At 36.2% G+C, this 25,425-nt stretch overlaps 1 protein-coding gene across 6 annotated transcripts in view; it reads left to right on the forward strand.

The window, feature by feature from the left end:
• The window catches only part of LOC135198629 (DNA excision repair protein ERCC-8-like), a 201,661-nt gene that overhangs the window by 151,095 nt on the left and 25,141 nt on the right, over positions 1 to 25,425 (forward strand). For all 6 annotated transcript variants that reach the window (XM_064226389.1, XM_064226393.1, XM_064226395.1 and 3 more), the window contains one exon: positions 16,442 to 16,634. In XM_064226389.1, coding sequence (XP_064082459.1) covers positions 16,442 to 16,634 — 193 coding nt within the window. The remainder of the gene's footprint in view (positions 1 to 16,441; positions 16,635 to 25,425) is intronic.

The raw sequence follows: 25,425 nt of genomic DNA on the forward strand, positions 1-25,425 counted from the left end.
GAGGTTCACATGTATCTTCCTTTGTTTTCTTCTTCTTCTTTCTGGTGTTTCAATCACATAAGTTCTATCACGTAACTTCTGAATTATCTTGTAAGGACCTTGACCTTATTTATTAGTGAGGGGAAATCTCTTGACAGGTAAGAACACTAACACTTGTTGACCAATACTAAAACTTCTTAGCTTAGCCACTTAGCATCAAATCTCCTTTTCCAGTTTCTCTTGGACTCATTTTCAAGTTTTCTAAAGAGAATTTTCTAATCTCTTTCAACTCTTCCTTAAGTTCTTCACATACTCTGCTTGGCTTTCCTCTTGATTTCTTCCAATTTTCTGCAAGAATCTTCAAACGGTCCTCTCACTTCTCTTACCAAAAATCATCTCATTAGGTGAACATCCCAACATACTTCTTTGATAAGCATTCCTAACTTCAAACAACATTAATGGTAAAACCAACATCCATTCTCTTCCTGACTCAGAAGAATACTTTGTCAGCATACTTTTTCAATGTCTGGTGGAACCTTTCCAAGGCACCTTGAGTTTCTGGATGATAGGCAGTGGATAACTGTTGTTTCACTCCTAACAAATTCATCACATCCTGGAATAACTTTGAAGTAAAGTTTGTTCCTCTGTCACTTTGCTACAATTTCTGGTATACCAAACTTTGAGAAAAACTCCACAAGTTTTTCAGCAACTATCTTGGCAGATATGTTTCTAACAGGGATTGCTTCTGGATACCTTGTCACTGGACACATTAATGTCAATAAATACTCATTTCCTTTCTTTGTCTTCGGCAATGGTCCAAACCATATCTATAATCACTTTGCTAAAGGGTTCTCCTCTAACTTCTATAGGTTGTAGGGGGGCTTTCTTGATGGTTTCATTCGGTTTCCAGCTATCTGGCAGGTATGACACTCACGACAGAAACCTGCTAACATCTCTGCGAAGTCCTGGCCAGAAAAAATATTTCATGATCTTCTCCACAGTCTTCCTGATTCCCATATGTCCAGATCTCATGAGCTACTGCAATCACTGCTTTCTCAATGGATATGGAATCAAAATTTGATGATATTCGCCCCATTCAGCATCTCCTGGTATATCTGTAGGTCTATACTTCCTCATCAGCAAACCTTCCTTCCGATAGTAACAGGTAGGAGTTTGTTGCATCTCTTCTCGATCAACAACTCTGAAGAACAAAATCAGTTAACGATGCATCCTTCTTCTGCAAGTCCATCAGCTTCTCTCTTGTCACTTGACCAACTTCAAGGGTTGAATTCTCAATATCTGCTAACTCAGCTACTGTTAGTTTCACTACTGTCTTCAGCAACACTTTGACTACTCAGAGTCTCTTCAGGAACATCAGGTTCTTCTTCTTCGTCGTCGTCTTCTTCATCTTCTTGGGAAATCTCTCTTGGTCAGCACTATGGGAAACTTCACTTCCCTGGAATAATTCTTCTAAGCACAAAGATCCTTCACTTGATCCTTCTTGAGTGTGTAAATCCTCAGTTTCTTCACTTACAGTCGTAGTCCTCTTCATACTTCTGGTAGTTACACAACTAGGAAACAGGTGGGGGTTATTCTTCTCCCACCTCTTCTGTAGGACTAATTCCTCAATGGTTTGTCTGGTCGCTTACAGGACAAGGAATAAATGGACACACCACCAACTTCATTCCCCAACCAGAACATGTATACCTTCCACAGCCAGTGAGTCCTTTACAGCAAAATCAACATTCTCTGTCACCAATTCACATGACAGGTGTAAGCGGCATATAGGAGTTACTTCCTCTCCTCCTATACCCTTCAAAATAACTGAATCTCCTGTGAGACTCTTCTCCAACTGAGGGTGAGAACCACGTACTACCACACTATGGTTACTCCCTGTATCACGTAATATCTTGACTGGTACCTGCATACTTCCTTCTTGAGTTGACAGCATACCTCATAGATATATAGCTTAAAAGCCTCCACACTGCTTAACCACTCACTGCTTGAGGTAACAATTTCCACTGGTTGCTAAACATTCAGCTTGTTTAGTTTCATTCTTCTCTGGAGTCTGATTCTTTCCACACTGCTCTTCGTAGTTTGTTTCACAACTTGACTAACTGGTTTTGACTGCTGTGATTCCGGGGGTAACACTCTTGACTGTAGTGTCCTACTCTTCCACACTTGAAACAGACAACATTAGGTTTCTGTAACTGTCTTGAAAAACTGGATGAGGATTTCACATTAATTTGCTGAGCTGTATTACCTGTGTGTACTCTTAGTAGTATCACTTGAAGGTTTCCATTAAATTTTGTTCCTGTTATTTGCATAAGGAAACTTAAAAACCCTGGGCGTTGTTGACTCTGGTACTTGACATTGTAATTACGTTTGCTACTGATTATATTGTAATCTTCACTAATTGTGTAGCTCGGCTTTGTCAAGTTTCTTCTTCACTCTCTCTTAAATAAGCTCTTATATGTTCGGAGAATTCCCTTAAGATACTGTTCAAGAACAAGTAACTCTTCTAACTCATCAAAAGTTTTTAACTTTAGCAGTTCTACCCACGTTTGAAAACACCTTCTCACTTTGTAAGCATAATCTAAGAAGGTTCCCTTCTCATCTTTTCTTAAATTTCTGAATCTCTCATTGTAGTACTCTGGGGTCATCTGGTAAACTTGTAGCACACTGTGTTTAAGTACCTTGTAGTCTTTACACTGATCAGCTGTTAAGGCTAGATAAGCACTTCTCCCTTTACCAATCAAGACACTTTGTAGCAAAACTGACCATTTATCCTCTGGCCATCCCATACCTGAAGCCACTTTCTCAAAGTGATCAAAAAACTCATCTGGAGCTTCTTCAGTAAACTTAGGGATTAACTTCTGTACTCTCACTACATCAAATACAGGGTCTTGATTACCTTGGTTAGGGTTAGACGGTGTTACAGGTAATGTGGATCTAGCTCTTATTAATTCCATTTCCCTTTCATGTCTTGCGATTTCTCTTCCTCTTTTATTCTTTCTCTTTCCTCTTCTGCTGCTTTTTCTTCTTCTCTTTCTCTTCTTTCTTGTTTTCCCTGTCTATTCTTTCTCTTTCAGCTTGCATTCTCTCTCTTTCAGCAAGCATTTTTAGCTTAATCAAATTCTCTTCTGCTTCAATGCGTCTAAGCTCTAACTCTGCATCACTTTTCTCTTTCTTTTCTGCTTGCTTATTTATGAAGATCAGCACGTGCTAACATTCAACAACTCTTGAGCCAATTCTAACTCATCTTCATCAGTTATTCTACCAGAGTTTATCAATGATTCCATAGCAATACATCCTTATTTGTGCCTTTACCATACTAGTAGACACATAACCACCACATGCCTCTGCTAAAGCGCTCCACTGTGCTCTAGACAGAGTGGTTTCAGACAAAACTTGGACGGAAGGAGCTGCTAAAAATTCCTGAACATTGAACTGAGCCATTTTCCTCCAAGTCAATACAATAAATGCAAAACAAAACTATATGGTCACTCTCCTAACAAAATATATTCCTAACACCACCAGTATATTCTAGAGTGATAATGAAATCTGCTTTCCCGGGTCTGGGCACCATTAAACAATGTTACGAAGTGCCAAGTATCTGGTTACCTTGCATCAAATATTACCTCACCAAAAGCCAAACACCTGAACCCTCATAACACGTTTAAACGACTGAATACACTAAAGGCAACAGTGATCCCTTAACACTTACCAGTATTGCAGAAAATCAGACTTAAGTTCATTAAACAGGTGTGAGGTAATCTTAAGTAAGTAATTAAATTAATCAAAGGGCATCACTCCTTCAACAACTTTCAAACTCTAAGTATTTCCCTGATTTCAGAAGTCTAAGTACTTTCCTGGTTCTAAGTCACTTCAATTAAATTGAAGGAAAGCAAATCAATTACCACTCTATGTTTCTACCTAACATAAATATAGTCATAATTAAATACTAGTTTATACTGGTGTAAGATAAAGAAAACACTTATAAAAATTTTAAATACAAAAATTTATTATTAAATTCAAAATTTATAAGTGAAATTCACAATATCAGGGAAAATTACTGTTACTTGAAAACAAAGTAAAGTTTAATCAATTCTTGAATCAAATTAAGTAAAATTAAATCAAAATTAATTTATCACAAAATTCAAAAAAAAATTCAAAAAAATTAATTCAATCAAAATTCAAAAGTGTTAGGCAATAATTGAAAATTTGAAATTAATTCACAAGTGCTAAACAAACAATTAAAAAAACTTGAAAAGAATTCTAAGTAAATGCAAATCATTCACAAGTGTTAAATTTAATTAAATGTGCAATGATAAGCAATGAAAATAAACTAAGTCAATTAAATGATGAATGTAAATGAAAATATAAAACAAAAGACACACTTCAATAAGAAAATGAATAAGTGCACAAACAATGGAACAGACACAAACACAAAAAAATATCAGCAATGTGTAAAAGTGTAAATCTTTTTCATTCAAAATACTGTAACCAACAGTTTTTACCAAACCTTCGTAACAGACAACAGTTCCTATCAATTATTAGTTAAACACAATTCCTATCCATTATTAGTTATTCACTGTTCCTAACAATTATTAGTTGCAACTAATAAAAATATAACACACTTTACCTTGGTATACCAATTTCTTTCTTTGCTTTGCTGCAGGCTTGATTCACACTTTCACAAAAACCAGGCGCCGTTACGAAATGTTTGTTCAGATTCCACAAAAGAAATTAAATAAACTAAATAAATTCTAAGAAATATCAAATATAGAATTCTCACAAGTTATGGAGTAGGACCAAATTTACGTTACGTAATAAAATATCGATGTAGAGTGACGAGAGAGAGAGAGCGAGAGAGAGAGAGAGAGAGAGAGGGATCTAACTGCCTCGAGGTCTTAAGATCGAATGAAAAAATCTCTTCCTTATGGAAATGACAGAGCAGATGTCTCAAAACGTTCTAGGCACGAAAGCTTCTCGAAAGTTCTGAAATCTGACGCAATCTTACACACATCCACGTGGGACTTGGCAAATACATACACGTACAAGACAAGACTGCTCAACAGATACCTACCCGATTGAAACAGAGGGTAAACGATAATTAAGATTGACATGTTTTTGATGACAACGAGCTCGCTATCAAACGCGCTGACAGAGCAGGGAAGCAAACGGATCTCGCAGACTCTAATTTTAAAGTGCTGACATAAAAGTTAAACATTTGCAGCTTTGAAAAGACAAGGATCTCTCTTTTTACGTTATATATATATTCTTTTACAAGACGTAAATGCGAAATCTGAACACACATTTAAAACATCCTATTCTAAGCTATCTAGGAATCTGAAAAAATGTTGCACAATCTACATGACATTTCAAAGAGGGGAAAACATGCATTTTGAAAGTAGCAATATATAATAATATATATATATATATATATATATATATATATATATATATATATATATGTATTATATATATATGCCAAGCTACAATGTCCTTTAATATCTAATTCGCTCTACCTCTGAATTAATATATTTTCATATATGCTTAACTGAAGGGGAATTTTTTTTCTCGATAATAGATTTACCTGTACTTGGGCGCGAACGCAGGTACACATATAAATCCAGGAACGTCAGTGGAAGATATACCACCCAACCACCGCGAGAGGCTTAAAGGTTTATGCCGTCTCTCACCTCAAATACTTTCTCGCGCTGAAGTATTTCGTTGGTTTGGAGACAACATCAACCAGCCTCGACTCCGGGGGGGTTAGTTAAGTAGCGCTTTTGACAACACGTAGCATTTACATAAGTCATATCACAGTACCGGAATTCATATACATATATCGAGCTACAATTCCTTTAATATCTAATTCGCTCCTAAACCTCGAATTAATATATTTTGATATATGCTTAACCGAAGGGAATTTTTTTCCGATAATAGATTTACCTGTACTTGGGCGCAACCGCAGTAATTATAAATCCAGGAACGTTCAAGTAGGAAGCTATACACCCAACCAACGCGATAGCTTAAGTTTATGCCGTCTCTCACCTCAAATACTTTCTCGCGCTGAGTATTCGTTGGTTTTGGAGACAACGCAACCAGCCTCGACTCGTAGTTTTTAAGTAGCGCTTTTGACTAACCGTAGCATTTACATATCTATCACATTACCGGTGATTCATAACATATATCGAGCTACATGGCCTTTAATTCTAAAATTCGCTCTACCTCGGAATTAAGATATTTTGATATATGCTTAACCGAAGGGGAATTTTTTTCTCTAGATATAGAATTTACTGTAAACATAGGGCTACCGCGACGAGTACTATATAAATCAGGAACGTCAGTAGAAGTAGCGTATACACCCACACCACCGCGAGAGCTTTAAGTTTGGTTATGCCGTCTCTCACTCAAATACTTTGTCATCCGCGCTAAAGGTATTTCCTGTTAAGTAAAAAAATCGTTGGTTTGGAGACAACACAACCCGCCTCGACTCCGGTAGTTAAGTAGCGCTTTGACAACACGTAGCATTTACATAAGTCATATCACATTACCGTGATTCATATACATTATATCGAGCTACAATGTCCTTTAATATCTAATTCGCTCTACCTCGGAAAATTAAATATATTTTCATAATATGCTTAACCAAGGGGAAGGGGAATTTTTTTCTCGATAATAGATTTACCTGTACTTGGGCGCGAACGCAGGTACATTATAAATCCAGGAACTCAGTGGAAGCTTATACCACCCAACCACGCGAGAGGCTTAAAGGTTTATGCCGTCTCACCTTCAAATACTTTCTCGCGCTGAAGTATTCGTTGGTTGGGAGACAACATCAACCCGCCTCGACCTCCGGTAGTTAAGTAGCGCTTTTGACAACACGTAGCATTTACATAAGTCATATCACATTTACCGTGATTCATATACATATATCGAGCTACAATGTCCTTTAATACTCTAATGCGCTCTACCTCGGAATTAATATATTTTCTTATATATGCTTAACCAAAGGGAATTTTTTTCTTGATAATAGATTTTACCTGTACTTGAGCGCGAACGCAGGTACATTATAATCCAGGAACGTCAGTGGAAGCTATACCCACCCAAACCACCGCGAGAGGCTTAAAGGTTTATGCCGCCTCTCACCTCAAATACTTCTCGCGCTGAAGTATTCGTGGTTTGGAGACAACATCAACCCGCCTCGACTCCGGTAGTTAAGTAGCGCTTTTGTACAACACGTAGCATTTACATAAGTATATCACATTTACCGTGACTTATATACATATATCGAGCTACAATGTCCTTTAATATCTAATTCACTCTACCTCGAGAATTAATATATTTTCATATATGCTAACCGAAGGGGAATTTTTTTCTTGATAATAGATTTACCTGTACTTGGGCGGGCGCGAACGCAGGTACATTATAAATCCAGGCAACGTCCAGTGGAAGACTATACCAACCCCCAACCACCGCGGAGAGGCTTAAAGGTTTATTTCCCCGTCTCTCACCTCAAATACTTTCTCCGCGCTGAAGTATTCGTTGGTTTGGAAGAAAACATCAACCCGCGCCCAAGTACAGGTAAATCTATTATCGAGAAAAAAATTCCCCTTCGGTTAAGTTTTGAGGTGAGAGACGGCATAAACCTTTAAGCCTCTCGCGGTGGTTGGGTGGTATAGCTTCCACTGACGTTCCTGGATTTATAATGTACCTGCGTTCGCGCCCAAGTACAGGTAAATCTATTATCGAGAAAAAAATTCCCCTTCGGTTAAGCATATATGAAAATATATTAATTCCGAGGTAGAGCGAATTAGATATTAAAGGACATTGTAGCTCGATATATGTATATGAATCATATACGGTATGGATATGATATTATATATAGATATATATATATATATATGATACAGATACATATTATATATATATATATATAGCTATATACTATATATATAATATATATATATAGTATCATATTATTTTATTTATAACATATATATATATATATATATATATATATATATATATATAAGAATTATATATACTATATATATATATACTATATCTTTATATATATTATATATATTATATATTATATATATTAGTAATATGAATATATATATATATATCTATATATATATATATATATAATATATATATATATATATATATATATATATATATATATATATATATATATATATATATATATATATATATATATATATATATATATATATATATATATATATATATATATATATATATATATATATATATATTCATGAAATGGAAAACGCACATACACAGGATAAAGAAGACATTAGTGTGCGTACATTTGTATGTCCATTAGTAGGTGTAAGTGCATATGTCCGTGAGGGCAAAAGAGATCAGATATAACTCCAGTATGGGACCTTATCAATTCATTAGACAAGAATCTGTCAGTTGAGACCCAAAAATTGGAAGGCGCTAGAAGGTCCATCAGAAGGTAACGTGAAAGAATGACTTGGAAAACTTTGATCAGTGACATTGATTTCAGCCTCTAGAAAGGGGAAATGCAGAGGAACACTGAGAAAGATTTATAGGACATTTATCCATTTCATTTCTTGGGTCTTCTTAGTGTCTGATAATTGTGGTTTCTTTTTCAGGAAGGATTTGATTATCGCTAGAGAAAAATGAATTCTCTAGACTTTTATCTGACGTTTTCTGTAGAGACTTCTTAAGTTATTTGACAGTGAGAATAATTGTGGATAGTTCTATCCAATATGATTACGCAGAAGAGTAATGGTGTTTTAATGATTATTTTATTTCATTTTATGTCACCTATTTAAGGGAAATAAAGAATATATTTTTGTATAGCGAGAGTTTGAATTCGCATAAGATTTAATTATTAATTTTCAGTTAGTTACAGGGATGGCAGGTGGTGGCTGTAACAAAGGTAGGTCGCATTACCATAGGTAGGAGCTCTCTCCTTTAGTTAAATGGGGTCCTTTGACCTTGATAACAGTGGTGGCAGACAGGAAAGGCAATCAGGCCTATTGATTACGTTTCCGAAGAGAATGGGGATTATATAGGAGTAACGGATTAACTGGATGTTAGGAAAAAATTATTATAGTTATGTATTTTTGGCAACTGTCCCTCTATTGCTGTCGAGGTAACTTAAGTCAGCAAGTATCCGTTCATCGGAGAACAGCCTCCCAAGGCAGTGACATTGGAAAGAGTGTGTGGCTATGATATGTGTTGTAAATGCAGCGGAAATTATGGTGTAGTAATTACGGGGGACCCATTTCACGGTGATTATCATTGTATTAGTCATGCATGGTTGCATGTATGTATACATGCTAATGCAGAAGCAAACAACTTCAACATATACAATATGCCGTTCCTTAATGAAGGTGTAAATATTAAACAATTTTCTTACGGGTGTATTTCATTCTTATTTTTCTGTGGTTTGCTGTTAATTGCAAGGCATAGGAATATACAGCACGACGTGTTCCATTTGTTTTATGTAAGAGTGTGTAAGAGATAGCGCGGACCTGGAATTGTGCAAAGTCAGGAAATACTGAGTGAGAGGTGAAGGTCTGTCTCTCATTTTCTTTCTCTCGTCTTCCCGTTTTCTGTTGGGTGCCCTCCTCCTGTAGAATTGAGAGATATTTACTGGGGAGTAAGTGGTAGATTGGGAACTAGTATATGCATGTTTATCCTTTTGAGGGGTGACTGAGACATTAATACTTTCATGTTGGTGATTTGTGTGGGGGAAACTGGATAAAATTGATGTCATTGAGGTTGGGGCAAATCCTGAATTATAAGAGTCCCTCTAAGAAAGACAAAATGGTCAAAGCAGGTAACAGTGGTATTACATAAGATAACGAATATAAGTGTGGGAGTTAGCCATTTTCGGGGCATTGTTGATGGTGTTCTGTCCCAGTCAGTGCAAATCTTTATTGAGGGAGTGAATAACTACTTAAATGCCAAGGGAATAATTAAAAATGATGCAGAGGCATTCACAGAGGCTAAAGCCTTGAAAAATTTCAATAAGGGGATTTAGCCTATCGCTGCCGTAGTTTCCAATACACAAAATGCCGGTCATGGACCAAATTACAAGCATTTCTGAGGGCGGCTTATGAAACAAAGGAACACGGAGATATAGTGAGAGACCTAAGAGGTTTCTACAATATTAGGAAAGGTCTAAAGACCTTGATAGGGCATAGTTCTCAACTTTTTGACTCAGCGGGAGAATGTATACAGAAACTGAAAAAGTCCACATGGGTAAATGGGAATAATATCTCACTTAACTTACAGAAACTCATTCATTTTTCCCAGCTTCTACACGACGTCCCGGAAGCCATTGTAGAAAGCTTTGATGAAAAGGTTGAACCCACATCAGATGAGGAATTCATTTAATCCCAAATTCAGAAACACGTGTCCAAATGTCCCATGGTGGATAGTACATTTTTTAATGGGAACGGTCCAAGAAATACAACACGAAGAGATTCAAATTTTCTTTCTCTCCATTTGTGTGCAAAAGTGGAATATAAGAGAGGATTTATGGATGAAGGGCAACAGCAATTGCGTTGTTTCAGTTGTAATAAACCAGGGCACACAAAGAAAGTACATAGACTCAAATATTGTGGAATATGCAAAAGTGCAGATCACTTTTGGCAGTCTTATCCGTCTCAGAATTGGAGGGATGCAAGATCCACACCTCAGAAATCTGGAAGTTATAATACGAGAACTTCCCAGGCAAGTTACTCAAAGGGGCAAAGAGATCGGCAAAATTTTTGGAAAGCTGATCAGCAAAAAGGGTACAGATGATTTGTACTGCCATTGTGGTCTCATGGGGGACACCCCAGAGCCCAGGCCAATGGTAAAGGGAACAGTGGGGGATGTAAAAATCCCAATTTCCATTGACACGGGGTCCTCCATGAATTTGTTGGACCATGATTTGTATCAGTCCATGTTCTTCCAATACCTTTTGAAATCCTCAACAGAGACTGTGTTTGATGTGCAAGCCTATAGATTAAATACCTTAGGTTTCATAAGAGTACGGTTCGCTCTGGGTGATAATGTTAATGGAACCATTTTTGGTGATAAAAGGGGTTGCGTTGGGCAACAGACTTTTGCTGGGCCATCCTGCATGTAGGAGACACAGGATATCATTCCATATAGGTGTTAGTGGCATAACAGTTGGGATACCGGGTGTTTTTATTCCATATGTGAGTGTACATGGATGCAAGGATACAGAGGTTAATATGGGGAATACTAGTGGTGATATTGGTGACCATATTGGTGATATTGGTGACCATATTGGTGATATTGGTGATTGTGCCAGGGATATTGGTGATTACAGCAGTGTTAATGGGGCTATTTGGGATACCGGCATTGACAATGGCAGTTATGATGAGGATATCAGTGATAATGGTGCTTATAATGGTGGTAGTACTGGTACATTGTGGTTTTATGGTTTCCTGGTGAGGTGTTGTTTTCTAGGAGTTTGTATTCACAAGTGGTAATATGGCAGTCTATGGTTGACAATTCGTGGATTGCAGTTTTCTGAGGTTATATCCCGACGAGATGATTTCTTTGGTGTTATATACGATGGTCCCCCCCGTATTCGCGGGGGATGTGTACCAGACCCCCCCAACAAATAGTTAGAATCCATGAATAGTTGGAACCCCTATAAAAACGCTGAAAACAGCCTATTTTGTTAGTTAAAACTCAAGGAAAACCCACTAAAAATTTTTATACTTGGTTTTTTTAATAGTGTTATCACAAAAAGTGCATTTTATGATGAAACATAAAAAAACCAAGAATTTCTGGATATTTCTTATAGAAAAATACCACGAATAGCAAATTTTCCTTCAATAATGGGGGAAATGTTCCACGAATGCGTGAGTCCGCAAATCCTGAGAACGAGAATACATTGTCCACTGTATATGTATATAGTATGTGTGTATGTGTGTGTGTGTGTGTGGAGGTATCACAAATGGTTTCCTTTGAGGTATATTTGGCAGTGTTTAAATGGCTTAGGATTTAGCCTGTGGTGGTGAATTTTATATTGGTGATTATATGAAGGGATCGGACAATTTTTTGGTACCTGTGTGTAACAATGAGGATTTCTTGAGGACATTTTTGAGGATTATTGTGGTTCTGTGGCATCAATGAGGATTAATGTGGTTCTGTAGTATCAATGAGGATTTTGAGGATTAATTATGTGGTATCAGTGAAGATTTATTGAAGATTCCCCAGCTAGGATTAATGAGCATTTGGGGCTAATTTGAGGTTAATGGTGATTTCGGGATTGACAAGGCCAACCATACAGGCCAATGTTGCTGTTTGAGGCTGTTTAGAATAAACAGGCTGTTCGGTGCTGACAACGTTGTGGTGTCTCGGATGAGACCAATTGTTGATATTTCCTCTTGGAGTTGGATACTCAGAAGTTTTTACTTCCTTCAGAATTCTAGATGATGACGTTCCATTGTGAGGAATTTTAAGGGGTCATTCGTGAAATGCTACGGATCTACAGTAATTTGTATGTGTGATGTAAACTATATTTGGTAATATGAGAAAAGAGTTGAATTATTAATTTTTATTGGGGGAGATCTGTAACTGGGATCATGTGGTGTGTGTGTGTGTGTGTGTGTGTGTGTTTTTACATAAGGTCTCTTCTGGATGACATGTTGTTGTAGAGAGGGGGTAGAATTTGTCAATGATTCTATTTCTGGGTTGTCTGCTGGTGCAGCTGGAGTTAGTTGTTAAGATCAGAGTTTTGAGTCAGACTTGAGGTAGAACCTGTGATGGTCAGCAGTGTCGGCAGCGGTCTGTGAAGGCACTGATAGTCAGTTAAGTTGTGTGTTATTGATTTTGTTAAGTTGTTGTTGAGTTTAATATTGTTTGCTTTAGAGTTGTTGTGTCTATGCAGTTGGATTTGTTGTGCTTATGAGTTCCTGTTGAGTTATATGTGAGTTGTTGAGGGTTGTTGTTGGTGAGCTGTTGTGATTTCTTGGTGTTGTTAGTGGGTGAGTGTGTCGGCTTGTTGTGTTCTTAGTGATTGTTTGTGCAGTGGTCGTTTGTTGTTGTTGTATTCCTTGTTTGTTGTTGTGTTGTTGAGTTGTGGTTGTGTTCCTTGTTTGTTTGCTGTGTTGTTGAGTTGTGGTTGTATTCCTTGTTTGTGGTTGTGTTGTTGAGTTGTGGTCCTTGGTTGTTGTGTTGTTGTTGGGTTGTGGGGTTGTGGTCCTTGGTTGTTATTGTGTTGTTTTTGGTTGTGTGTTGGTTTTTGACGGTTGTTAGTGTCTCAGCGACCTTGACCAGCGGACAGCCCAGCATAGCCCGGACTATCTGGAGTTGAGTGAGTACATGTGATTGTGTTTTTTTTGTTATGTGTATAGGTAGATCAATTGTCCTGCGTGTATTCCGTAGTGTAGAGAGGAAAGTGTGACTGAGGGTGAGTTTGGCAGCTGGATTGGTTAAGTTTATGTTGGGAGTTCGGGGGGGGGGTGCGATTTTGCCCACTTGTTTTATAAGCTTGTGATCCTGCCACATTATGACAAACAAGACACATGTCTTAAAAGCATTTTGCTAAACGTTTTGAGCAAAACAACAACAAATATTTGCTTTCAAAAAGATTCTGAAAATGCATTAGGTGGGTAGATATCATAATCACAAAATCAGATAAAGACGGGAAAATAGACTTACATCAATAAAGTTCATGAACTTCTAAACAACATGTAGACTTATAATAAATTAATATTGATAATATAATAATAATAAAATTTTATTTTCAGCTCCCATATATATGGAGTATACAAAGTACAGACAGTAACATACGCAATCTAGATACAATAGATAACATGATAAAAAAATGAATGATTGGCAATATCCACACAGTTGCTGGAGTAGTATAAATTATAGTAATCATGATAATGGTAATAACAGTAATAATATTGAGAGTAGTTTAAAAACATTAAAAGTAATAATAATTGGTGAACAGATTGTATATAATTAAGTTGCAGCTAGTGACCTTCGGTGCTTACAGTATTCAGGTCCACAGGACTAAATTTGAGAATTGAATGTAGAAAATTTCGAAATTGATAATATTCACAGTAATAATGAAAAACATTGCTGCCCATTTTAACAAATCAGTCAGAACCATAGGGGTAATAAGAAGAACATAGAATTACTAGAGTCATTCAAGATAATGAACCCCTCTCTCTCGTATTTTTATGGCCTCCTAAAAACACATAAAGATGGGATTCATCAACAACCATTAATATCTAGCAGGGGCGCTTTCTAGCAAACCTATAGCTACATGGAATATTTCTAAACACAAATTTTGTGTTTAGAATATATATATGATCTGGCTTAGGTACGTAAATGATATTCTTACTTACTGGGATGGTGGCTGGGGAGATTTCAGTGAAATTTTCAATCAATTAGATTCGCTAGTTCCGACCATAAAATTTAAAACAGAAGGGGAAAAGGACAGAAAATTGCCGTTCCAAGACGTACTAATCGTAAAAGAACAGAACAGATGTGCATTCACACTATGCAGGACTCCCACTTTCGCCGTTTCATATATGTATTTCTTAAGCTACCACAATGACTCCGTAAAGATCGTGGTCAGGTGCAACCTATTCCTCGGGGGGCTTAGAATATGTTCAAATGGGTACATAGATTCAACACGATCTGCCAGCACCTAATGCAACTACTCTACCCTCCATACATTATCAAGAAAGCTATTAATAAAGCGAATTCAATATACTACAGAGGTCCCACTCACAACAAACAAATAGATTTCGATATAATCCTGAAATGGCTCTTGGGTCCCCATTTTGAGTCTCCATTCAGCTTCACTATGAGACCTTACTAGGAAGGCCCTCTTTCTTGTAGCATTAGTGACTACTAAGCAGGTCAGTGAGGTACATGCTCTCGACAAGAGATTTGGATTTTCCCATGGATTTTTAGCAAAAAATGAGAACCCAACCAAATCCTGGCCTCGTTCCTCACTTTTAAAAGCCTGATGGAAATCCTAGGCCCAGAAGATGAGAGAGTGCTTTGCCCAGAGAGAGCACAGAGATATTATCTGCACAGAACAGAGAAGATTCGTGGCCCTATGAGTAATCTTTGGTGCTCAGTTAAAAATCTGTCTTGTACCCTGTCAAAGAATGCTTTGTCATTCTTCTAGAAGGACCTTATTACTGAAGGTAGGTTTATTTACCTCTAGAGAGAAGCCATGGCAGCTCATGCCACACTTGAATGGTTAGGTGCTTACAGTGACCAATTTTGAGCAAGTTTAAGTGCAGTCATAGTCATTTTTTTAGTACATAATTGAATATAGGAACTGATGATATGTTGCCCATAGTTGCTATGATCAATGTTACAAAATTGATAAACTGAAAAATCAAAATCCCTTGTTAATTTACTCCACTGTTTTGTATAGATTAACCCTTAATGGGCGGATACCCTCATATGAGAAGCAATAACAGGTTTTGGGTGGTGGATGGATTCACTCATGCATGATGAGCATCCATCGGTTTGAAGGATTTGGGCGGGAAAGTGGTTCCAATACTTTTATTGCCCGTATATTCACTAATGGCAACTTCTGGACACGCTCAGAACAACAATTAGGCAACTCGTGAGTTAGCTGTGATCTTGACTTCAAGGAGTATGTACTACTGCCTTTCTCTCTCTCACATGACATCTTTTTATATATTTGCTCATGAATATACCCAAGAGTTGCTGTTGGTTTTATTCTTATCTTTTATGATAGTATGTCAGATATAATTGTAATTTTGCAAATAAATATGAAAGACATATATATAATCCAAAAAATTTACTGCATCTTCGATTTCAGTAAATTTACGTAAATATTTTACAACAAATATGCTCAAAATTTTATACTGATTTTATTTTGTATCTGTTTTAATAATGTATGAGCTGTAATTATAATTTTACAAAATAAAATAAAATTATTAATTAAAAAATATGTATATTATAATTTTACAAAATAAAATTATTAATTAGAAAAATATGTATAACTAAAATTTACGATTGTCTTGTAAAAGAGGCCCTACATAGGGTTGTAAATAGTCTTTTTCAGCTTTTTGTAGAAGGTGGGGAAAATTTATTATACTCTTTTCTTACACCATGTGAATTTGCTTATCTTCCTCTTTCCATTGATGTTCTTTTCTTAAAATGGCCGACCTCCAAGTTTCCCCAGCCTGGGGTGCTGCATATGAATTCTTTTAGCCTAGCGCTTTATGGTTAACATAATTTATTTTGCCGTTGCAATTAAGGAGTTTCATGTGTTGGTTCTATGTTAATTTGTAACTTTTGTGTAATATATGCATGTTGCAAGCACCATATTTAATTTTTTATTCCATGTCAAAAGCATCAAGAATGCTGAATTCTGGCTCCTTTATTGCGTTTGATAGTTTTTATTTTGCTTTAGGTGGAGTGTGTTCAGTGGTATCCTGCCGATACTGGTCTATTTGCAACATGTAGTCAGGATAAGTGTATCAAAATATGGGATCCAAATCGTATGCGACCAGTTGATCAGTTTAAATTTGGATGCAATGTATTGCATCATCATATGTCTCCAGTAGCTACTAAGCATTCCTTGCTCTCAGCTTCAGGGGAAACTGGTAAGTTAGCGGCATTGATTGCTTGCTCTTTTATCTTATTTTACCCTCGTGACCTTTGGTTTGGGAATATTATAAACATGACATTTTTATGATAAAATAAAGTTTAATATTTACTTACCAAGTAATTACATTCCTCACAGTTTCACTCACCAGGGGCTCAAACATTTTGAAATTCGCTGTAGCACTATTGTTGGTGAAGGTGACTTTGCCCCGCCTACTTTCAAGGTAAGGAGGAACAACTTCAGCAAAGAGTTCAATTGCTTTTGCCCTTCTGTTCATATGAGGTGAGGAGGGATGGATCTGATTTATAATTACTTGGAAAGTATATATAAAACTTTCTTTTTTTCATAAAAATGACATTTTTATGTTTGTAACTTAGCAAGTAATTACATTGCTGAATCCCAATATGGCACGGATATTGGATACATGGGCTCTTATACCCCAAAACATTATTATGATAATGAGTTAGAGAATACAAATGGCTAGCATTGGTATGATGCTACTGCAGGTAGTAGATACAGGGTTGGCACTCATCTAAACCATGTTGGGTGTGGTGGAGTAGCCCTGACACACCTCTGCATCAGTGGGAGCTTTGCAGCAAGGGATAATCTCGGTGGTTAACAAAGCAGTTGCCCCTGCCCTGGGTGCAATATCATAAAACAACCAACCAGACGTTAACAAAAACGACACGTACACCAAATAACAAACCACCACCCATCCTTAAAACTAAGATTGGTAGGCACGCCTGGTACACAGTACCTCCAGGCTCCTCTAAGACAAGACACCTTAGTTCAATGTGAAGAGAAAAGGCAGGAAGAAAAGCTTCCTACACTTTGTTTCCCAACACCATGCCAGTAACCGACAATAGCCCCAAGGTACTGCAATTATTGAATGCCATTACAAGATAATGAGTAGCGAAGATTGACTTACACCTCCAATAAGTTGCTTGCAGAATCGAAGATAAAGATAAATTGTGCTTGAAGGCTAATGAAATAGCGACTGCCCTGATCTCGTGAGCCTTACCTTTGAAGAACGTTAAGACCTCTCCAACTTCAGAATGGGCTTCAGTGATAAGGTCATTCAAGAAGCATGACAAAGCATTCTTTGCCAGGGGATAAGACAGATTTTTAACTGGGCACCATAGGTTGCTCGAATCTTCTCCATTCTGTGCAGGTAATGTCGAGGCAAGGGTTTGGTTGGGTTCTCATTTTTTGCTCAAAATCCCTGGGTGAAAGGACACCAGCATCCCCTTGGGAAAATCCAAATCTCTTGTCTAGAGCATGTACCTTACTGACCCTCTTAGCAGTCACTAATGCTACAAGAAAGAGGGTCTTCCTAGTAAGGTCTCATAGCGAAGCTGAATGGAGAGGCTCAAAACAAGGACCCGAGAGCCAGTTCAGGATTATATCCAAATTCCAAAGACCGCATCTAATCCTTGGGTTTGGAGATATCAAAGGACTTGATGAGGTTGGATAGGTCCTGATTTGAGGAAAGATCCAAACCTCTGTGCCAAAATTCCGAACTCAGCATTGCCCTATATCCTTTGATCGTAGAGGAGGAAAGGCCCTTAGATGTCCTCAAATAAAGAATGAAATCTGCAATGTCTGCTATAGACGTCTTAGAAGACGAGATGTCATGTCTTAAACACCAGGCTGTAAAGATTGCCTGCTTGGCTCGATAGACTTTTTCTGAGGTAAGACTTATAAATTTTGCAATGCCTCTGAAGCTGCTCTTGAAAACCCATTCTGTCTGAGGAGTTTCCTGATAGCCTGAATCCTGTCAGGGCCAGAGTGGGCCTTCCTTGGTGGCATTGTGAAAAGGGGATGTCTGAGGAGACTTGGCCTTTGTGGTAACCTCCTCGGGAAGTCTGTCAGAAGCCTGAAGAGATCTGAACCATTCCTGCCATGGCCAGAATGGGGCCAATAGAGTCATCTTGACATTCGTGTGGTTTGCCTTGGATGGATCGAGTCACTAACTTGGTCTGGTTGTGGTTCGCCCATAAAAGGAGATATCTTGCTGTTTTGCAAAGGGAGAATGAATGAGCCCCCCATTGCTTCTTTATATATATATATAATATTTATATATATATATATATATATATATATATATATATATATATATATATATATATACATACATACATACTACAGTGGTACCTCGAGATACGAAATTAATCCGTTCCAAGGCGGCCTTCATATCATGAGTTTTTCGTATCTTGAACCACATTTTACATGTAAAATGCCTAATCCGTTCCGAGCCCTATAAAAACACCCCAGTAAATTATATTTCCAGGCCTACAACACATGTTCTAGGGTTACGACGCCGATCCGACGGAAGAAATATGACTCTAAAAAGGCAAAATACTGTACATACTTGAGTAATATTCAACTGCATATAATATTCAACCCCATTTTTACTGCATATATTAGGACTTTAGCATATGTCCCTTAGCAATAAGCCTAACCTATGTTAGCGGTTGCTACTGTAGCCTAGTCTATGATTCTGACATCTAAACCTAAGAAGCTAAAAGCTTAGAATATGCCAATAAAATGTATAAATAATCAGTATGTACTCATTTCAAATAAGTATTAATTAATCATTAACTATAATACACAAAATAAAACAAAAAAAAACCTTCCAATCGTTTGTTTACATTCAGCTCTTACGAGTACCGAACGAACGCCAAGCAATCACTTTTCCTAGGACACAGTAAGCCATAAATTTTCATTAGTATCTCTCTTCAACTAATGAAACTTCCAAACAGTATAATAACCATTCATTTCTATTTTTTATTCTATCTTTACCTAATAGAGATACCGAGTTACTGACAGCTATAATGAAACATAGACATAACGTAACATTAAAACAGAAGAAGAATTCTAAAAAATACGTATTTGTTGGCTTCGATGACAGCAGTCTGATTTATTTTATATTTTATGATATCTAATTCACAATTTTTTTTATTAAATGTATTGCATGTACTCATTTCAAATAATTATTAAGTAACCATTAACTATAATAAACAAACTAAAAAAAGCTTCCAAACTTCTGTTTAGATCCAGCACTTACGAGTACCGAACGATCGCCAAGCAATCACTTTTCCTAGTACACAGTAAGCCATAAATTTTCATTATCTCTCTTCAACTACTGAAACTACCAAACAGTATAATAACCATTCATTTCTATTCTTTATTCTATCTTTACCTAATGTTTTTTTTTATTAAATGTATTGCATGAATAAGTTTTTCAATTTACAGCATCCTTTTACCAATAGAATACATAAAGCACAAGGGGTAGATGCTGACCAATAGGAGAGCAGGATCTTATGGGGTGACTAGCATCAGGTACCAATGGGAGAGTGGGAGGATGGTGGCGCATTTACTCAGTTGGCGAGGCGCTAGTTTTAAAATTGTTCTCGGTGGTCCGGGCGAATCTCAGAACTTTACAGCAACAACCTTTCTTAACTTGAGCAATTTTCGTATGTAGAGCCGTAAAATTTTTCGTATTTGCTTTCTTATCTCGAGTTTTTCGTATGTCGAGGTACCACTGTGTGTATATATATATTACTAGATACTATATATATATATTATATCTATAATATATATTAATTATATATCATATAATATATCTATAATATATATATATATATATATATATATATTATATATATTATATAATATATATATATATAATATATTATATATAGATATATATATATATATATATATATATATATATATATATATATATATATATATATATATATATATTTATATATATATATATATTTATATATATATAGAATAGTATATCAATTCAAGCTACAAATGTCCTTTAATATCTAAATTCACTTTACCTCCCAAATGATATATTTTCATATATGTACCGAAGGGGAATTTTTTAATTGATAATAATTTCGTCCCCCCATGGGATCGAACCACCGTCCAAGTGGACGGGGACGAAATCAGGACAGTCAGTGACGCTATCCAATCAGCCAACAGAGACGCTATAAGTTCATATCGATTCTGACCTTACAAGTCACCCTCGATCTGGGAGCTTTTCGTAATTAGAATCGATATGAAACCCCGTCTACCATGTTGGCCAATTCGAGCGTTTGACAGCACGTAGCCTTTTGTTATGAATAATTATCACATCGACCGTGATCCATTATATATCAATTCAAGCTACAAATGTCCTTTAATATCTAAATTCACTTTACCTGACCTCCCAAATGATATATTTTCATATATGTACCGAATTGATATATAAAATGGATCACGGTTCGATGTGAAATTATTCATAACAAAAGGCTACGTGCTGTCAAACGCTCGAATTGGCCAACATGGTAGACGGGGTTTCATATCGATTCTAATTACGAAAAGCTCCAGATCGAGGGTGACTTGTAAGGTCAGAATCGATATGAACTTATAGCGTCTCTGTTGTCTGGATTTGGATCGCGTCCACTTGACTGTCCTGATTTCGTCCCCGTCCACTTTGGACGGTGGTTCGATCCCAGGTGGGGGGACGAAATTAAATTATTATCATTAAAAAATTCCCCTTCGGTTACATATATGAAAATATATCATTTGGGAGGTAAAGTGAATTTAGATATTAAAGGACATTTGTAGCTTGAATTGATATATAAAATGGATCACGGTTCGATGTGATAATTATTCATAACAAAAAGGCTACGTGCTGTCAAACGCTCGAATTGGCCAACATGGTAGACGGGGTTTCATATCGATTCTAATTACGAAAAGCTCCCAGATCGAGGGTGACTTGTAGGTCAGAATCGATATGAACTTATAGGTCTCTGGTTGGCTGATTGGATAGCGTCACTGACTGTCCTGATTTCGTCCCCGTCCACTTGGACGGTGGTTCGATCCCATGGGGGGACGAAATTCTTATCAATTAAAAAAATTGCCCCCTTCGGTAATCATATATGAAAATATATCATTTGGGAGTAAAGTGAATTTAGATATTAAAGGACATTTGTAGCTTGAATTGATATATAAATGGATCACGGTTCGATGTGATAATTATTCATATATATATATATATATATATATATATATATATATGTTATATATATATATATATATATATATATATATTATATATGTATATATATTATTATATATATATATATATTATATATATATATATATATATATATATATATATATATATATACATATATATATCCCTATACATATACATATATATATATATATATATATATATATATATATATATATATATATTATATATATATAATAATAATAATAATAATAATAATAAAAGGGGCTCATAAAAATGCCAAAATATAAAAAAATACTATATTTCAGACTGTTGTCTCCCTCTTCAGGTAAGTAATGAATGAGAAAAGTTACAGAAAAGGCGGCATTTATACCAAGAGTTCCATCCACAGGTAGCATGTTTTTCTAAGTCACCCCTTCTGATAATTCTTTTTTAATCTTCTTAAGCGTTGGTTGAAGGAAAATTTTATCAGTGATATCTGAAACCCAGGCACCCTTTGAGATGGTCATTACGTACTTGTCTTTGTATGATCAAGGCTGCCTCTATCATTTGGGTTTTTACTGACATCTGCTGCTACAAAGTCACGAGATAAATTAGATGCGCCTTTTTGAGCTCTACAACATATTCAAAGGGCATCTCGATACGACGATTCCTCGATTTTTGGCGAATATTTAACCGTCGGTCCCCCTGGCAAGCAACATCTGGCAATGCCCGTAACCCGCCCGTGACAAATTCCAGTTTATTCTGTGGTTATGGTTATCTATATGGTTAAAAATAGCTGACCTCTATTGTCCATTTTCCTGTAAAACTGATGTAAGATTGGTCACATTCCAAGCATGCGATTTGATATACTCCTGTGTCTGTGTGGGATGTCTTTTGTTGGACGTTAATCAGGGATTTGGCTAAGTTATTTGGGTGGGTAAAGGCAAAAGAGTTAGATTTTCCCAGGGTCTGGGTCACTGTCTTAATCCTGTCCAGGTGAGGGATTTTTATTTTATTGGGTGTCTCTCTGGTCTTGTCTTGAGGGGGTCGGTAGAAAATTACATTTGCTTTATGATAGTTTTCTCAGTTATTTGGTGAGGAATCTTTAAAGACGAAAGCTGCTTACAAATTAGTTCAAATTCTTTTCCCAAGAAATCTGAGGAACAAATTCGTATGGCTCTTAAAAACAGGTTGCTGGCTACACCTATCTTGATAGAAATGTCGTGATAACTGAAGTAGTGAATGTATGGAAGTGAGAATGTTGGTTTTCTGTTATATGGTAAATTTGTATTCTGTTGTGTCTCTGATTATTAAAACATCAAGGTTGTGTCTCTGATTATTAAAACATCAAGGAAAGGAATTTAGTTGTCTGTTTCCCATTCAACTTTAAATTTGATGCTGGGCACTAATGCGTTTAGTTTTGAAAGGAATTCGTTGAAATTGCCCCACCTATTATCCCAAAAAGTTAGAATATCGTTTATATATCTCACCCACAGCATGTTTTTGGGGTTTTATTGCATTTAATACTGTAGTTTCAAAGTATTCCATGTATAGATTGGCTAAAACAGGACTTAAAGGGCTACCCTTGCTCTACATCCGAATTTTTGCTTATAGAATGACTCCCTGAATGAAGATATGTTATTAGGTACACATAATTCAACTAACTTTATATTTTGTCAAGAGCCAGTGAGAAATTATCTTGATAGGGGGCTAATTTTTCCCTCAAAAGCTGTAGAACGTCCTGTACTGGCAGTTTTGTGAATATGAAATCTACATCAAGGCTTAAACATTTTATGTTGTGAAGTGGTGTATGGGCTTCTCTGAATTGGTGACAAAAATCTTCAGTATTTTTAATGTGATTGGGAGAAAAGGCGCCTAAGAAAGGGGAAAGCAGGCCAGCTAACCATTTAGAAATTTTATAATTGAAAGCTCCAGCACATGAGATGATGTGGCTAGATGGATGATTGTCTTTGTGAGTTTTGGGAAGGCCATAAAAGTAAGGTAGTTTAAGATTAACGACTTTAAGTTTTGTCAATAGTTCAATGCTCTGTTTGTCAACCAATTAATCTTACTTTCCTAAAAAAAAATTGTGGGAACATTTTGGAGGGGATTTTTTGTCAATTTGTTGTTAGCGTTTGTGTAACTAAGGAGCTAGTTGGTTTTGTTGAGGTAGAAGCCTTTGTCCATGATTACGATTTTGCCGTCTTTGTCGAATATACATATTACAACATCTAACTTTTTTAGCGAGCAGATGGCTATCATAAATCTACAGGGGACAGGGTATTTCTTATTAAGGTCAGTTAAAGCATTTAGTAAAACACCTTTTCAACATATCTCTTCACGGGTGTAATTTTTATCTGATATGAGTTTGTCAAAGGCAACTATAAAGTCTTGGTTATTTTTACGGTCTGGCATAAGGGCAAAGGATAAGCGTTAGATTTAAGACTTAAGTGTTGGTTTATAGTAAGGGGGTGATAGATAAATTTAAAATTTTATCTTATTGCTCAAGAATATCCAGGAATTATTGTTTATCAAGTTATTTAACTTACGGAAAAGTCTGTTGGAATGAGTCGTGCTATTTTAGGCAGCAGTGTTGGAACAAAATGAAACCAGATATATTTGTATATGTGGTCCGTTGTGAGGACACAAAGACAGGCATAGCCAGCAACCTATTTTTAAGAGCCTTACGAATTTGTTCCCCAGTTTTCTTAGAAAAGAAATTTGAACTCATTCGTAAGCAGCTTTCATCTTTAAAGTATCCTCACCCATAACTGAGAAAGCTATTCATAAAGCAAACATAATTTTCTACTGACCCCCTCAAGACACGGCCAGAGGGATACCCAACAATAAAATAAAAATCCCTCACCTGGACAGGATTAAGACAGTGACCCAGACCCTCGGAAAATCTAACCCTTTTGGCTTTACCAACCCAAATACCTTAGCCAAATCCCGCATGGACACAGGAGTATATGAAATTCCATGCCTGTACTGTGACTAATCTTGCATTAGTTTTACAGGAAAATCACTTCCCCAGAGATTAATACAACATAAACGGTCAGTTAGGTATGGACAATAGAGGTCAGCTATTTTTAACTATATAGATAACCATAACCACAGAATAAACTGGAATTTGTCGCATATAATATGTAGCAGCAGATGTCAGTACAAAAGCCAAATGATAGAGGCAGCCTTGATCAAATAAAGACAGGTAATGAACATCTCAAGGGGTACCTGGGTTTCAGATATCATTGATAAAATATTCCTTCAACCAACGCTTAGGAAGATTAAAAAAGAATTATCAGAAGGGGTGACTTAGAAAAACATGCTACCTGTGAATGGATCTCTTCTGTAACTTTTCTCATTCATTACGTACCTGAAGAGAGAGACAGCAGTCTCTGAAGTATAGTACTTACTTTCTATATTTTGGCATTTTTATGAGCTCCTTTTATCGGATGGAGTTCTGTTGTAACAACAATTTTACCAGTGATATATATATATATATTATATATTATAATATCTATATATATAAATATATATATATAATATATTTATCTATATATATCTATATAATCTATAATATATATAAAATATAAATATATATGTTATAATATATATATATAATATAGATATATATATACAGTAATACCTTGGGTACGAATTTAATCCGTTCCAGAACCTGCTTCGTAACCTAAAAAATTCGTAACCTAAATGAATTTTCCCATAAAAATGTTATAAAAAGCAAATAATGCGTTCCACCCGACCATGAATG

Source organism: Macrobrachium nipponense, chromosome 22 (genome assembly GCF_015104395.2).
Source record: "Macrobrachium nipponense isolate FS-2020 chromosome 22, ASM1510439v2, whole genome shotgun sequence".
Taxonomy (NCBI): domain Eukaryota; kingdom Metazoa; phylum Arthropoda; class Malacostraca; order Decapoda; family Palaemonidae; genus Macrobrachium; species Macrobrachium nipponense.